This window comes from Palaemon carinicauda, chromosome 28, assembly GCF_036898095.1.
Source record: "Palaemon carinicauda isolate YSFRI2023 chromosome 28, ASM3689809v2, whole genome shotgun sequence".
NCBI classification, from domain to species: Eukaryota; Metazoa; Arthropoda; class Malacostraca; order Decapoda; family Palaemonidae; genus Palaemon; species Palaemon carinicauda.
The window spans coordinates 52,440,538-52,457,541 of NC_090752.1; the positions used below are offsets into that span (position 1 = coordinate 52,440,538).

At 47.1% G+C, this 17,004-nt stretch overlaps 1 protein-coding gene across 1 annotated transcript in view; it reads left to right on the forward strand.

Moving 5' to 3' along the window:
• The window catches only part of LOC137621578 (uncharacterized), a 32,097-nt gene extending 15,186 nt beyond the window's left edge, over positions 1-16,911 (forward strand). The window contains exon 3 of the mRNA XM_068351983.1: positions 15,432-16,911. Coding sequence (XP_068208084.1) covers positions 15,432-16,650 — 1,219 coding nt within the window. The 3' untranslated portion in view covers positions 16,651-16,911. The remainder of the gene's footprint in view (positions 1-15,431) is intronic.
• Positions 16,912-17,004: the final 93 nt, after the last annotated feature.

The window sequence follows — 17,004 nt, forward strand, 5'->3', positions numbered from 1 at the left end:
TCTAACGACCCTAATCCAGGTTAGGTTGGGAGGGCTGGTTTATGTACCTTGCTGAAATATACGCGTGCACCGTTTTTCAGTTGGTCCACCTACTATAGGTTAGGGTGAGCATCTCCCTTCCTAGGTGGCCGCTCTGGTACATAACCCATCCTTTCTTATAAGAAGACCCTTTCCCCCCCCCAACCTATCTCTTGCCTAGCCTAACCTACCAGTAGGTTAGGCTTCATATGTCCCCTGTCCTACACTCCACCCTAGGCTGGAGTGCTGGACCCCGTGGTGCTCCCAGTGTTGTCCGCTCTGATACATAGTCCCTCCATAGTGCTATGGAGTCAGTTATCATTTGGTCGACACGAAGAGTCTCCACCCCTTCTTTGGGTACACCCTGTCCTCTCTTGGACTGCCTTAGCCCCGGCCATTGCGGCTCCTGCTTAGGATGATAGATTCACCTCTATCATGGTGGTACCTTTTCCAGAGGTGTCTTGACTAGGCTAGTACAGCCTTGCCATCCCACCTCCATCTTTGGTGCTTGTCCCTTGCCGCCTCTACCCCGGCTTTACCGCCACTACGGGTGACTTCCTTATACTTGCCGCCTTCCCCCGAGTACCGGGGGATCGCCGCCGGCCGCCGGCTTACCGCCGTGGCCTCTCCATTCCCTCATAGCCTAGGCACACTGCCGACCCCTCCCGGAGTGCCGGCACTAGCTGCCGGCCCCCGGCCCCGGCTATGCTCCTTTATCCTTACCCCTGTCACCCTCCGACTGCCTCCGGCTGCCGGAACCGCCGCTCCTTGCCGGCGGCCGCCGCTACCGGCTGCCGCCACCCTGGCTTCTTTTGACCATAGAATGATCATTCTTGAATGCCAGAAACTCTGCTCGAGCGGCTTCCGGCGTGCCGGGGGTATGCCGGACCAGTCCGGAGGCGGCAAGATGCCTTGCACCCCTTCTCTCAGCTATCTTTACTAGCGATAGCTCCTAAAAACCGCACCTAGACGGCTTGTTAACGCAGACAAATTGGTACGGAATCGTACATTTTGTTCAGTTTTCACTCTGTCTTCTTGCGTGTTTCATCTTTCCAGCACGCTACTTGTAATTGGCACGTCTGGTTGCCGGAACCTTACTAGGATCTCATGATCCCCAGACTTTCTTGATAAGATTTCAAGCCTAGTCTATATGGTAATTCTATGGAATTCCCATTATCAAGACACCTTCCATGGAGGCCTACGGCCACCTGGGACTGTCTGATGCTACGGCAACCAGCCGGGCGGGTTACACGAGGCATGCGTCTGTCTCCTTTCACCCACCCTTCTGTGCATCACAATTAACTTATGTTAATATTAACTTGTTAATAATTAACTTTATATACAAGCCATATTATGACTCTACAATACTCATCGTCTCTTTCTTTTACAGGAGGAGTACGTCAAGTGTGAACACGACTTCTGCGCGGTCCGTCGGCCACACTTTTATGGACACACGGCGTGTAAGACACACGCCCCTTGTGCTCACAAGAGAGGGGATCTCAAGTACTGGGGCCCCACCACCTGTTCGGTCTGCCAAGAATGCCTACAGAAAGCATTCTATGACCCTCCCTCAGCGGAGATTCGGGACACTGCTCGGGACAACCTACGCAAGTGGGTACGTGGCTTTCAAAAGAACGCCACTGGACCATACCTAGCCACAGAAGAAATGAGGTCTTTGCTGTTCCCAAAGGCCTCACCAGACTCAGTGGTCCCAGTTGAACAGATCCCCGTCGTCCAGATCACAGTGGAACCTGATACTGTCATGGCTCAGTCCATGAGTGATTGTCACCTGGATTCAGAACATGATGAACACATGTCAGAGATCTTGGAGGACACCGAGAAAACCCTTATGGCCCAGGGTGAAGGGGAGGATGATGAAGAAGAGGACCGGGTAGTTTATACCGAGTCCGATAAGGAGGATGCCCCTCCCTCCATCCCCCCTCCTACTCCTACACCGACGGAAGTGTCTCTCCCGTCTACGTCCTCCACCACGACTCCTCTACCTACGGCACAGGATATGATTCGGCTCATTGAATCCGTGATGGAGCAGAAGCTCCAAGAAACTCACAAGATCATTCGGTCGATGGGAGGTTCCAAGGAATCTCGCAAAATCTCCATCAAGGACCTCCCCGCATGCTCGACCGACAATCCGTGGCGGTTCGCCGAGCATATGGTCATCGCTGATGACAAGATCTTCGTCAGCGATAAGATCGGTTCCATACCCCTGGAAGAAGTGGAGTTCTTCCCCCGCTTTGAGGCGTATCCGGACTGTTACGCACGTCTACGTTCAGAACCATCCTCAAAGGAAGAGACCGAACCGAAGGAGAAAATAGTGTTCGATCTCTTGAAGGCCCAGGCTATGCTTGCTAAAGCGCTTAAGAGCAGAGGCTTTACCTGCTCTGGACTTCCGGCTCTGAGCAAGAAGTACCCCACCTACGTTGCGCCCGATGAAGTGATGCTACCCTTCACGGAAAAGGCCTTCGCTGCCTGCCTTAAGGCTGTAGAGGAAGGGAAATCCTGCCCTGCATTGGAGGAATGCAGACCTTTCTCCGCAGCCACCCCGCCCGACACCAAACACTGGAAGGATGTGCAACACACCTTCGTGGTGGGCAAACTAGATCCTGACGTTGCTGGACGTCAGTTTAATGAGGACCTCCCCAAGCTAAACGAACACCTCCTTCGTAGGGAACAGGAAACGAAGGAGAGGCTGGCAGCATCTCTCACTCTCCAGGTCCAGATGGACGTAATGGCTGGTGACACCAGAGTCCCTGACCATTACATGGTCCTTGCCAAATCTCACATGGCAACCTTAGTCAAGGATCTGTACCATTTCATGCGAGCTCGTAGAGCCTGCAGAGAATTCGTGTTCTCCAGTGCAACTGTCAGACACGAACCCCGGAAACTGATTGCCTCCAACATCTGGGGCAAGTACCTCTTCCCGTCTGATCTAGTGAAAGAGATCACAGACAAGGCCGCATCTGAGAACAGGAACCTTCTCAACAAATGGGGCATGTCTAGGAAGAGAAAGCCCTCTCAGGATGACGGTCCTCAGCCTAAGAGGAAGCAGTCGAAGCATAGACCCCAGCAACGTCAGCACAGACGCCAGTTTCCGGCACCCGCTACTCCCCAAGTGGTCGCTCAGCCGCCACAGACCTTTCAGTTGGTCCCACAGCCGGTTTTGCCCTCATCACCGGCCTTCAACCCCACCTTCGAGCAGCACTCCACTACCTTTCGTCCCAAGGGTAGAAGCTCAGGCAGGGGTTCCGGCAGAGATTCCTCTCGCCGGCCCTCCAGAGGCAGAGGAGGACAGGGAGCTAGCGGCCGAGGCAGCAAGTCCTCGGGACCACAGAAGCAATGAAGTGCTTCCGGTGGGAGGAAGACTCCGCCACTTCCAGGATCGCTGGACCTTCGACTCCTGGGCACACAGCATCATCAAGAAAGGTCTGGGCTGGAGCTGGGCGCAACCACCCCCAACCTTCCAGCAATTCTTCCAACCTTCAACCCCCCTCTTGGAAGAATATGTGCTAGACCTCTTGAACAAGAAGGTGATAAGAAGGGTGAAGTCCACAAGGTTCCAAGGGAGACTGTTTTGTGTTCCCAAGAAAGACTCAGACAGACTCAGAGTCATTCTGGACTTATCCCCCCTCAACGTATTCATATCGAACGACAAGTTCAAGATGCTGACTCTCCAACAGATCAGAACCCTCCTGCCTCGAGGGTCTTTCACGGTCTCGATAGACCTGGCGGACGCATACTGGCACATACCAATGAACCATCACGCTTCCTCCTACCTAGGATTCCGACTCCAACGGAAAAGCTATGCCTTCCGGGCCATGCCCTTCGGACTCAACGTGGCCCCTCGGATATTCACAAAGCTAGCGGACGCAGTAGTACAACAGCTCCGCATCCGAAACGTCCAGGTGATGGCCTACCTCGACGACTGGCTAGTGTGGGTGCCCTCGCCCGAGGATTGTATAGAATCCTGCAGAAAAGTTACCCAGTTTCTCGAACACCTGGGATTCCAGATAAACGCGAAAAAGTCTCGCCTATCTCCAGCTCAGAAGTTCCAATGGTTAGGCATCCACTGGAATCTTCAGTCACACCGCCTTTCCATTCCAGCAAAGAAAAGGAAGGAAATAGCAGGGTCCGTCAAGCGACTGTTAAAATCCAAACGGATCTCGAGACGCCAGCAGGAACAAGTTCTAGGCTCTCTACAGTTCGCCTCGATCACAAACCCAGTGCTTCGTGCACAGCTAAAGGATGCAGCGGGAGTCTGGAGACGTTCCGCATCCGTCGCTCGAAGAGACCTCAAGAGACGGCTCCCAAGCAGACTTCGACTTCTTCTAAAGCCGTGGTCAGAAGCGAGGGCCCTAAAAAGGTCCCTTCCTCTCCAACACCCACCTCCATCTCTCAACATCCATACGGACGCTTCATTGGAGGGTTGGGGAGGTCACTCCCACCAACAACAGGCTCAAGGCACTTGGTCTCCCCTATTCAAGACGTTTCACATCAACATCTTGGAGGCCATGGCGGTTCTTCTGACGCTGAAGAAACTCTCCCCGCCCCCGTCGGTACACATTCGCCTGACCCTGGACAGCTCTGTGGTAGTGCGTTGTCTCAATCGCCAGGGCTCAAGATCGCCCAAGATAAATCAGGTGCTCCTGACAATCTTCCGTCTGGCAGAAAGGAAGAAATGGCACCTGTCTGCAGTTCACCTACAAGGATTCCGCAACGTGACAGCGGATGCTCTATCTCGGACAAACCCGATAGAGTCGGAATGGTCTCTAGACGCAAGATCATTCTCCTTCATCTCTCACAGAGTCCCAGAACTCCAGATCGACCTCTTCGCAACGAGCGACAACCATCAACTTCCTCGATATGTAACCCCGTACGAGGACCCCAAAGCGGAAGCGGTGGACGCCATGACCTTGGATTGGAACAGATGGGCCAAGATTTACCTGTTCCCTCCCACCAATCTTCTGCTGAAAGTCCTCTCCAAATTGAGAACCTTCAAAGGGACAGCAGCTCTAGTGGCTCCCAAGTGGCCCCGCAGCAACTGGTACCCCTTGATCCTGGAGATGCAGCCAACGCTGATCCCCCTCCCGGACCCAGTTCTCTCCCAGCAAATACAGAAGTCGACTGTCTTCGCTTCATCATCAAAAATCAAGGACCTTCATCTCATGATTTTCTCACCCTAGCCGCTAAGAAAAGGTTTGGGATTTCGAAGAAGAGTCTAGACTTCCTCGAGGAATACAAGACCGAATCCACGAGAAGGCAATACGAATCGTCTTGGAGGAAATGGGTCTCCTTCGTCAAGGCAAAGAACCCCTCGAAAATCACCATAGATTTTTGCATGTCCTTCTTCATTCACCTTCATGGACAAGGCTTGGCAGCCAACACGATTTCTACTTGCAAATCGGCCTTGACCAGACCTTTGTCATACGCCTTCCAAATAGATCTGTCTAGTGACATCTTCAGCAAACTACCGAAGGCCTGTGCCCGTTTACGACCGGCACCCCCTCCGAGACCAATCACTTGGTCTCTAGACAAAGTTCTCCACTTCGCCTCCAACTTGGACAATGATTCATGCCCTCTTAAGGACCTGACTCAGAAAGTTATATTTCTCTTCGCTCTAGCTTCGGGAGCCCGAGTCAGCGAAATAGTGGCACTATCTAGAGAAGAGGGACATATCGTTTTCAATGATTCAGGAGACCTCTCCCTCTTCCCTGATCCGACGTTTCTCGCAAAGAACGAATTACCTACCAAACGATGGGGCCCGTGGAGGATATGCCCCTTGAAGGAAGATGCCTCTCTATGTCCAGTAGAGAGCCTTAAGGTCTATCTTCATAGAACTTCAAACTTTGGTGGAGGCCAACTCTTCAAAGGAGAAACATCGGGCAGCAACCTGTCACTAAAACAATTGAGAGCAAAAATCACCTACTTCATTCGCAGAGCGGATCCAGACAGTACACCCGCTGGTCATGATCCTAGGAAAGTCGCTTCGTCTCTGAATTTCTTTCAGAGTATGGATTTCGAAAGCCTCAAGAACTATACAGGCTGGAAATCCTCGCGTGTTTTCTTTAAACATTATGCGAAACAAGTGCACGAAGTGAAACATTTTGTGGTAGCCGCAGGTAGTGTTATGAAACCTGCTCTGAACTCTGCTTAGAACAGTGAGTTATTAGGGACTCTAACTCGTCGGGTGCCTATGTTGACCCTCAAGTGATACGTAGTGAAGCAGAAACCACCTTGTGTTTTCTTTAACTGTTCTTACCTCAGGTGAAATGTCATAGTAGATTACCACATGAGTGCTACATGCCACGTGCATGACGTGTGTTACATAAAGACTAACGTTCCGTAGAACGAGTGCCTACTAATACTTGATTCTTCCCTTTCAGACTCAAGAGCACGCCTTTATGGCTATGTACATTTTTATCAATGTAAATGTTTTTTACTATTTATTGCATGACATGTATTGATTTACCTGCAATTATATAATAAAATGTCTATTTTATTACTTGTGCGTCTCCCTTGCTCCTTTCTTACTATGAAATATACTATTTGTCATAGTTTTATTACCCTTTATTCCTGGTTAAGGAAAATGCCAGGATTTACTCCGGGCATTTATTTATATAGAGCAAGTAAGTCTCCTTAGCGAATACTTACTCAATTATGAAGATGAGTCAACTCCATACGCGAAGTGTTCAACCACCACTTCTTCAAGTTTGTTTCGACGCGAATACCAAATCGCTCTGACTTATCTTATGGATCTCATTGTTCCTTCAGCCTATATGAATAGCCTTCCCATGACCACTTTGATCTTAGCATAGCCCGTGGGGACTTCCATGCCAGGGGGGCAGGAAGGCAACTGCCTCACGGTAGCTCTAGTATAGACCACTATGCTTTCGGCTCAATGTTTTAGCACTCACTTATAAAGGGAAAAAGTCTACCACGATACACTAATTCTCTGGTACTCTTCCATCAGGACGCCATGGCTTGAGCCCAAAAAACGGATTTTGAGCGAAGCGAAAAATCTATTTTTGGGTGAGATAGCCATGGCGTCCTGATGGACCCACCCTGTCTGTTATCAGGTCCCGCCCTGCGCCGCTGTATCATGGTGATGAGCGAGCTCCAGACTTTCGGAATGAGGACGGACGTGACGTCATCAAAAGCAATGGCGTCCGTCTGTTTACATCGCGAGTACCGATATCGCCACATCTAGATCGGCTGCGGATCAGCTCCCAGCCACTCCCTGTCCGCCATATTGAAGCGTTAACTCTATATGGGGTGCAGATAGCTATGTGGCACGTCTATACATGCGTGTCCCCTGTTGTTACACGATGTCTTAAGGGGAAACCTTTAGGATACTCGCTCCAGAAGTTAGAATTCTGTGATAACCTGTGGTTTAATTCTCTGGGAAAATCCTAGTAGTGATTACCCAAGGAAGCTACCAAAAAGGATCCTTCCATCAGGACGCCATGGCTATCTCACCCAAAAATAGATTTTTCGCTTCGCTCAAAATCCGTTTTCTATGGGATATTTGGCTACAGTGATATTCCCAGAGAATTAACCTTTAGGTCTCCAGAATTCTAACTCCTGGCGCGAATATCCTTAAAATTTCTCTTAAGGATATCGCATAATATCAGGGGACATATATCTTGATACGACACATAGCAATCTTCACCCCGAATAGCGTTTTCGTTTCGAGGGGGAAGAGTGGCAAAAAAATAGAAGGGGAGCTGTTATCAAGGTTACTCTTCCTCCCGTACTACTACTAGTATCTAGATGACGCTGTATCCAAGATGGCGCTCATTCCTATTTTTGTAGCGACTTCGCACGGTGGTGTTCCCTGTTGATCTAACGTTTTGATCGCTTTTGTGAGGATTTATTATGCAATCTCCAGCTTCTTTTGGCCTCGGGAAAGTTGAGTATTTATTCCTTACAGTGTATATTTTTTAGCTCCTGCTTCACGGTGAAATTAGAGTCATTTATTGTGTTAAGGAGCTAGGCCTGTCACCGGAGGCGCCATGGGCGCTGTCGTTCGTTATGCATGTGTTATTTAGTTAGCAGAACGACTTTCCCGGTTGTAATAGCATTAATAAATTATGAAAGCTATTTAGACACAATTATACTAGTAAAGATATATATTTCATGCATAATTTCCTCTTCCTTTTGTCGATTGTATACGTTAGAGTTTCGGCGATTTAGGTAACCGAGATCTCGTCTCGTGCTAGGCTACCTAGCATATGTGCTGTAGTATACTTTCAGACATTATCCCTGTTTACCCTCGTGTATCGTTTTATCAATTCAACGGGAGGTAGTACATCTCCTAGAATTATATAACTCAATACTTGTCTCCTGTGGAGATTTAAGGGTAATCCCTCCTTCCCTCTGACTGCAGCCGTAGGCGGCAACCCTATCTGGTTTTGCCATAGAGTAGTTCACTCCGGCTTGACTAGGCTAGGGTTTTATGTCTCCCATCTTTGCCGGCGAGATCCCGGCTTTGGTTTTTGACTGAATCTCAGAGTATTCAGTCTTTCTGCCGGCGGCAGAGCAGCAGGGCGAGTAGTCACTCCCCTGCCGGCTTACAGCTGCCGGCATAGGAGGCTAAGCCTCCCTAGGCCGCACCTGAAGTGGTAGTATGATGCTGCCACCTTCTCCCCTACAGTCTAGAATACTAGTCCTGTGTTGGCAGACCCTAGGCTGAAGAATAGATATTCTTCTGCCGCCTAGGATGTCGCCGTTACTGAAACATTGTTTCTCTCTTGTGTGGAAGTGGCGGCAATCCTGCCACCTTCATCTACACTTGATAGATTTGGCAAACCCTAGGCTGAGGAATAGATATTCTTCTGCCGCCTAGGATGGCGCCGATACTGAAACATTGTTTCATTCTTGTGTGGAAGTGGTGGCAATCCTGCCGCCTTCTTCTATACTTGATACAGGACCATTTTCCCTTCCCCTCTCAGTCCTTTAGCGATGATTTAGCCATCGCAATCCTGTGGCCGTTGTACTGCAATCTCACTGCTTGCCGGGTAGGTTGCGGTGCTGGCCGGGCTCCTACATAAGCAGCTGTTTAGTCACTCAGTCTTTCCCTTATGGACACAAGGCTCCGGGAAGGTTGTGCTGGCTATGACGGCTGCCGATGGGAGACCCTTCTGCTGCTGAAGGTTCTTCAGTCCTCCCTTGGACTGCCATCCACATTCCTGAAGCCAGTAATGCCGGCAACGGATCTTGCGGCTGGATGGAAGCCTGAATGATGCATTCTCCTCTTCCATTTGAACTCTCATTCTGGAGGAAGGCAGTAAGGTTATATACTTACACCCTTATTTATTATAAACATACATTTTAATAAGGCAGCCCTTCACTCCATGCTTTTTCTCTCTCTGTCAGCTAGTGCCGTCAGGTACTAACCCATCCGATAGCATGTCGGCTGGGCCGGTGCCGTCAGGTACTTACTCGGTCGGCGGCATGCCGACTGGACCAGCACTGCCAGGTACTACCCATCCGGCATGTCGCCGGCTGGACTGTGCCGCCAAGTGCTAGCCCTGCCGGCAACATGCCGGCTGAACTACAGTATATGATTATACAGTAGCCAGTATATTTGCAGTATAGTATATACTGCAGATAGAAAACTATTGTATATATTATACAGTAGTTATTTTCCAACATATCTTGTGTATCCTTGCACAGTCTTTCGCTGAGACCAATCCTATATTGGAAGAATAGAATTCCTTCAATACTCTGATTAGAAATCAGTTAATAACTTACCCTACAATATTAAATAGTTTAGAGGGGTCAGTGGTAGTACACTTTTCTATCCCTAGAGGTTAGAACCCTTCTCTTTTGAGTTTCCCTGAATAGGAAACTGTAGGTTTTGGGCTCTCTGTTATGAATTGAAGACAATTAACTTCTGAACCCTCTGAGATAGTGCTGAGTTCAGTGCAAGGGCCAGCCTCAGCCTCAATTCCCTCACTAGAGGGAACCAGTTGCTCTTGGACTATTTGGGAGCCACTAGAGCTGCCTTTCCTTGGAAGGATCTCAGCGTGTTGAGGACCTTCAGCAGGAGATTGGATGGAAGGAACAGGAATTTCCAGGTCCATCCGTTCCACACTAGCTCGTTTGGGGCTACATATCGAGGTAGTTTTTTGATGACGCTCGTCACGAAGAGGTCGATTCGCAGTTCCGAGACTTGTTCTAATCTGGAAGAGAATGGGTCTGCGTCTGTGGACCATTCTGACCATATCGGCTTGAGCCTGAGTAGGGCATACACTGTCACATTGCGGATCATTTGTACGTGAACTGCTGATAGGTGCCATCTCTTTAGGTAAGGGATGGTTAACATCACCTAGATTATATGGGACGATCTCGAGCCTTGTTGATTTAGATGTCTCACTATCACTTTGCCGTCCCAGATCAGCCTGAGGAGGCCTGATCTACGTGGAGAAAGTTTCTCCAACATTAACAGGACTGCCATGGCTTCCAAAAAGTAGATGAGAAGGGCCTTGAGTAGAGATGGGCTTTCCTCTGATGGGAGTGAACTCCCCATTCTTCCGTCGAGGCATCCATGCGGATGGTCTTTGATACTCGAGGTAGTTGCAAGGGCACGGTCCTCATTAGGCTTTTGGCCTTCAACCATGGGTTGAGAAGCGATCGAGGTGAGACCGATATCGGTCATTTTAGATCTCTTCAAGCGTTTGATGCGTATCTTCTCCAGACTCCTGACGCATCTTTCAGCTGTGCTCTTAGCACTGGGTCTGTCACTGCTGCGAACTGGAGAGAGTTCAGTACTCTTTCCTGTTAGCATCTTGAAATCCTGATGGATTACAGTAGTCTCTTGACCGACCCTGCGATCTCCTTCTTCTTCCCTAAGGGAAAGGAGAGACAGTGTGACCTCAGGTTCCAATGGTTTTACAGCCATTGAAACCTTTCGGTTTCGGGTGCTGCCCGCACCAGCCATTCGTCCAGGTACTTTGTTACCTGAACAGTTTCTAGGCATGGTTATTGCATGACTGCGTCCGCCAATTTCGTGAAGATACTTGGGACTGTGTTTAGTCTGAAGAGTATGGCTCTTAGGACATACTTTATCTTCTGTAACTTGAATCCTAGGTAGGAGGAGAGGGGGTGACTGACTAGAAGCTGCCAATAGGCACCTGTCAGGTCTATCAAGACTGTGAACGCCCCTTTTTGTAATAGGGTCCTTATGTGTAGAAGGATTAACATCCTGAACTTGCTGTTTCTTTTGAACTTGGTGAGTGGCAACAAGTCCAGAATGACTCTGAGGTTTCTTGAGTCCTTCTTGGGAACACAAAACAGCCTTCCCTGGAATTCAATGGACTTTGCTTTCCTTATAACCTGTATGCTCTAGAGCTATAGGGTATACTCTTCTAGTACGGGGTTGGAGTATTGGAAGAGTTGAGGAAATGATGGTGGAGGCATGTCTAGTTTCCATCCTAGTCCAATCTTGATTAGGCCTCGGGCCCAAGGATTGAAGGTCCGACGATCCTATTGGAGCTTCCCTCCTACCAGAAGCATCACTTTGCTTCCACTGATCAGAAGGTTTACTTCCTCGACCGCCTGCCTGGGGCACTGCGGTCATAGAAACTGTGGAATATTGTTGAACAGACCGAGGAAAAAGTATAGACTTTTTCGTCTTCCTTTTAGGTTGGTGACCCACATCTGGGGAAGACTTCCTCTTTAAAGAGATGCCCCACTTCTGGAGAAGGTTCCTATTCTCCGTGGTGGCTTTCTCGATTACCTCTTTGACTACCTCGTTTGGAAAGAGGTCTTTACCCCAGATGTTGGAAGATATCAGCTTCCTAGGTTCATGTTTCACTGTTGCAGCCGCGAACACGAACTCCCTACAGGCTCTCCTAGCCTTCATAAAGGCATATAGGTCTTTTACTAAGGTAGCCATATGCATTATGGCCAAGACCATGAGCATGTCTGGGGTACTTCGATGGGCTGAACACATCTCTATGCAGTTTTGTAGGGATAAGGAGGCCGCAAGTCTCTCCTTTGTCTCTTGTTCCTTGCACAAGAGAAACTCAGAAAGTTTAAGTACTATAGATACATTAATGCTCTGGTAAACTTCCATCAGGACGACATGGCCTGAGCCAAAAAAAACGGATTTTGAGCGAAGCGAAAAATCTATTTTTGGGGGAGATAGCCATGTCGTCCTGATGGACCCGCCCTCCTTTCTAAGAAAGGCCTCGGCAGGATCCCTCCCGATATTACTGTATCCATAGTACCGGCTTAACGCTACAAGGAATAAAGATGGCTGACGATTATGGCGCCATCTGGGTACTCAAACAGTAAGGAGGAAGGAGAATTTTATAATGGCTCCTCTTTTATTTTGCCACTTTTCCCCCTCGAAGCGTAAACCCTATGCGGGGTGCAGATTGCTATGTGGCATGTCAAGAATACATCCCCTGATATTATGAGATATCCTAAAAGGAAACTTTAAGGATATTCACGCCAGGAGTTAGAATTCTGGAGACCTTAAGTGAAATTCTTTGGGAATATCACTGTAGTCAAATATGCCCTAGGAAGCTACTTAAAGGAACCTACCATCAGGACGACATGGCTATCTCACCCAAAAATAGATTTTTCGCTTCGCTCAAAATCCGTTTAATATTGTAGGGTAAAATGTAAACTGATTTCTAATCAGAGTATTGAAGAAATTCTATTCTTTCAATATAGGATTGGTCTCAGCAAAGGCCTGGGCAAGGATACCCAAGATATGTTGGAAAATAACTACAGTACTAGTATAATATATGCAATAGTTTTCTATCTGCGGTATATACTATACTGCAAATATACTGACTACTGTATAATGATATACTGTAATTCAGCCTGCATATAGCCGGCATAGCTAGTCTCTGACGGCACAGTCCGGCCGGCATACTAGCTGATAGAGAGAGAGAAAGCATGGAGTGAAGGACTGCCTTATTACTGTGAATGTTTATACTAAATAAGGATGTAAATACATAATTTACTGCCTTCACCAGAAAGAAGGTTCAAATGGAAGGGGAGAATGCATCATTCAGGCTTCCATCCAACCACAAGTACCGTTGCCGGCATATGGCCGGCAGGCTAGTACCCGGCAGCACTGGTACAGTCGGCATGCTGCCAGTTGAGTCAGTACCTGTTGGCGCTGTAGCCTGGCAACAGGACTTGTGGCCGGCAGTCCAAGGGAGGACTGAAGAACCTTGGTAACAGAAGGGTCTCCCTCCCCTGGCAGCCGACATGGCTGCCGGCAGCCGTCAAACTGCTGTTATGTAGGAGCCCGGCCGGCCCCGCAAATCGCCGGCAAGCGGTGAGATTGCAGGACGACGGCCATAGAAAAAGGACAGAGAGGTGCAGGGAAAAGGGTCCTATATCAAGTGTAAAAGGCGGCAGCAATGTTGCCGCCCCCTATTACACAAGGGAGAAACTGTTTCAGTATCGGCGCCGTCCTAGGTGGCAGAAGAATGTCTATTCTTCAACCTAGGGTCTGCCAAAATAGTGTTAGGAGGGGCTGGCAGGTTTGCCGCCCCCTCTCAACAAAAGAGGAACATCGTTTCAGTGCCGGCGCCATCCTAGGCTGTAGAAGAATATCTATTCTTCAGCCCAGGGTCTTCCAGCATAGGACTAGTCTTTTAAACCACAGGGAGAAGGTGGCGGCAACATACCACCAACCCAGGTGCGGTTTAGAGGCTGAGCCTCCTATGCCGGCGGTTATAGGCCGGCAGGGGAGTGACTACTCACCCTGCAGGCCTGCCGCCGGCAAAAGATTGAATACTCTGAGATTCTGTCGAAAACCAAAGCCGGACACTCGCCGGCAAGGTGGGAGACAGAAAAACCCTATTCTAGACAAGCTGGAGTAACTACTCTATGGCAAGACCAGAAAGGGTTGCCACCTGCGGCGGCACACAGAGGGAAAAAGGGATTACCCATGACTCTCCAAGGAGACAAGTATTGATTTATATAATTCTAGGAGATATACTATCCCCCTTAGAATCGATAAAATGATACATAAGGGTAAACGGGGAAATGTCTGAAAGTATACTACATCGCCTAGGTTAGGTAACCTAGGCAAGACGAGATCTCGGTTACCTAAATCACCGAAAACTCTAACATATACGATCGACAAGGAAAGAGGAAAATTATGCATACCATAAATATCTTTACAAGTATAATTATTCCTAAATAGCTTTCATAATGTATTAATGCTATTTCAACCGGGAAAGTCGTTCTACTAACTAAATAACACATGCCTAACGAACGACAGCGCCTATGGCACCTCCGGTAACAGGCCTAGCTCCTAAGCACAATAAATTACTCTAATTTCACTGTGAAACAGGAGCTAAAAATTATACAGTGTAAAGAATAAATACTCAACTTTGCAGAGGCGAAAGAAGCTGGAGATTGCATAATAATCCTCACAAAATCGATCAAAATTCGCTACAAAATTAGGAATAACCACCATCTTGGATATGGCGCCATCTTGATACTCAATAGTAGTATGGGAAATAGGATAACCTTGATAACGGCTCTCCTTCCAAAATTGCCCCTCTTCCCCCTCGAGACGAAAACACTATTCGGGGTGAAGATCGCTATGTGTCGTGTCAAGATATACGTCCCCTGATTTATGCGATATCCTTAAGAGAATTTTAAGGATATTCGCGCCAGGAGTTAGAATTCTGGAGACCTAAAGGTAAATTCTCTGGGAATATCACTGTAGTTCATATATCCCTTGGAAGCTACTATTAGGAACCTTCCATCAGGACGACATGGCTCGAGCCCAAAAATCTATTTTTGGGTGAGATAGCCATGTCGTCCTGATGGACCCGCCCTCCTTTTGTATAGAAAAGCCCTTGGCAGGATCCCTCCCGAAATTACTATATCTGTTGCCATGCTCAATGCTACAAGGAATGAGGTCCATCTTGGATACAGCGCTATCTAGATACTTTTAGTAGTACGGGAGGAAGGGTAATCTTGATAACGGCTCCCCTTCTATTTTTTGCCACTCTTCCCCCTCGAAACAAAAACGCTATTCGGGGTGAAGATTGCCATGTGTCGTATCAAGATATACGTCCCCTGATATTATGTGATATCCTTAAGAGAAATTTTAAGGATATTCGCGCCAGGAGTTAGAATTCTAGAGACCTAAAGGTTAATTCTCTGGGAATATCACTGTAGCCAAATATCCCTTAGAAAGCTACCTATAGGAACCTTCCATCAGGACGACATGGCTTGAGCCCAAAAATTGATTTTTCGCTTCGCTCAAAATCCGTTTCATAAGACCTTGTGGTATTAGTAAATTGTCATTAATTTTTTTTAAATGCCATATTTTGTGAATGTTAAAGGTTGAGTTTGAAATGGAGTACTGTAATTGCCAGAACCTAGTATTCATGATATTTCCTTTTTTTCAGGTATCTGCCCTGTGGGTGTGGATGCGTATTGTCAGTAGCATATAATCGGGGAGCCCTTTTTATCTCGCAAGTTAATATGGAACATAATCATGAAGTAAGCAATAAAACTGCCCCCTATTATGCCATCAACCGACGAATTACGAACAACGAACTCAAGCAGGTTGCAGATGTCATTGCTGTGATGCCAAGCAGTCGTGCTCTTCAATACTTTTTGAAAGAACGATTCCACAAACCGATGACACTTCAGGATGCGAAAAACACACGGGCAAGACTTAAAGCCATGCAGATGAAACAAGGCCAGATTGAAAGCATTGAAGTCATTCCATCTTTTAAAGGAATCTCTCAAATTTCAAGTGAAAATGATTGCCGAGCTATTTTAGAAATAGATGAGAGCGAAGAACAGAGAAAACCGGAGGATCACCAGCAGGAAGAGATCTCGGGTTTACAGCATGATCATTGTGAAGAAACAGAAAAAAGTAAGGCTATTAGTGAAACGGTTAGGAAGTTTTCAGATTTAATGAGCGGTTGTGATTCCGATCTGTTTTGGGAGCGTATAGGTCTGATGAACAAGGTTTTGGAGTGTTGGGAAAATGGAGAAAATCTAGATGTACATTATGCATCATCAAGTTCAGTCAAATCAGACAGCATAGATCATTGTTCGGATGTTACGAGAGAGGGGTCTGTACAAAGAACTGATATCAGGACTAATCCTTATTTAAATATACCACATGATAGAACAAGGTTGATTAGTACAAATGGTGACATTGATCAGCAAGAGTTAGCTGACAAGCAACTGAAATTTTTGCTACCACTTCTGAGTGACTCAGTTCAGTTTCTTCCCACTTCTGAAGATGGATCTGTTAAGCTTGTATTACCCCAAATAAAAAGCAAAGTCAGCCAATCATTGGTCTCAGTGAAAAGACAAAGAGGGCACCCGAAAAAGAAAGAGGATGTGAATTCTTTCGTGAAAGTTGCCATTGAAGGGAATAGTACGACTTCTTGCCAGGAAAAGCCCTTATATAGTGATTCAAGCAAACCTAAAGATGATGGTATTATTAGTCTTACTGAATCAAGAGTCACGGGAGATAATGAGAGTGATAACAGTAATTCCTATTGTAGTGTTCCATTTATATCTTGCATTACTAAAGAACCCTGTACAGAACTTGGGGATCAAGCGGTAGAAGTTAAAATTGAGATAAGTAACGAAGACACAGAGTGAAAGTCTGGATTTTTTCTTCATGTATGTATAGTAATTCTATTTTGGTAAGATGAAGGGACATTATTCATTAAGAAGTCATTTATGTATTGCATAAATATCATTACCTCATGTCATCCTTTTAATAAACAATGATTCTTGATGAATTTATAGTGAGAAGGCTTAGACTTAAGAATCTTGAACATTGTATTTCATTTATTGTACAGTACTTAATTGAAGTGTAATTAGTTTATAGTTATTATATTGAAATGCAGAATATATTATTTTTCAAAAAAGTATTTCAGATACCTTTGAAAAATGTTATGATATGGTGATCATGCTGAATTTAAAATACTAAAAAATACTTTGTTCCAACAC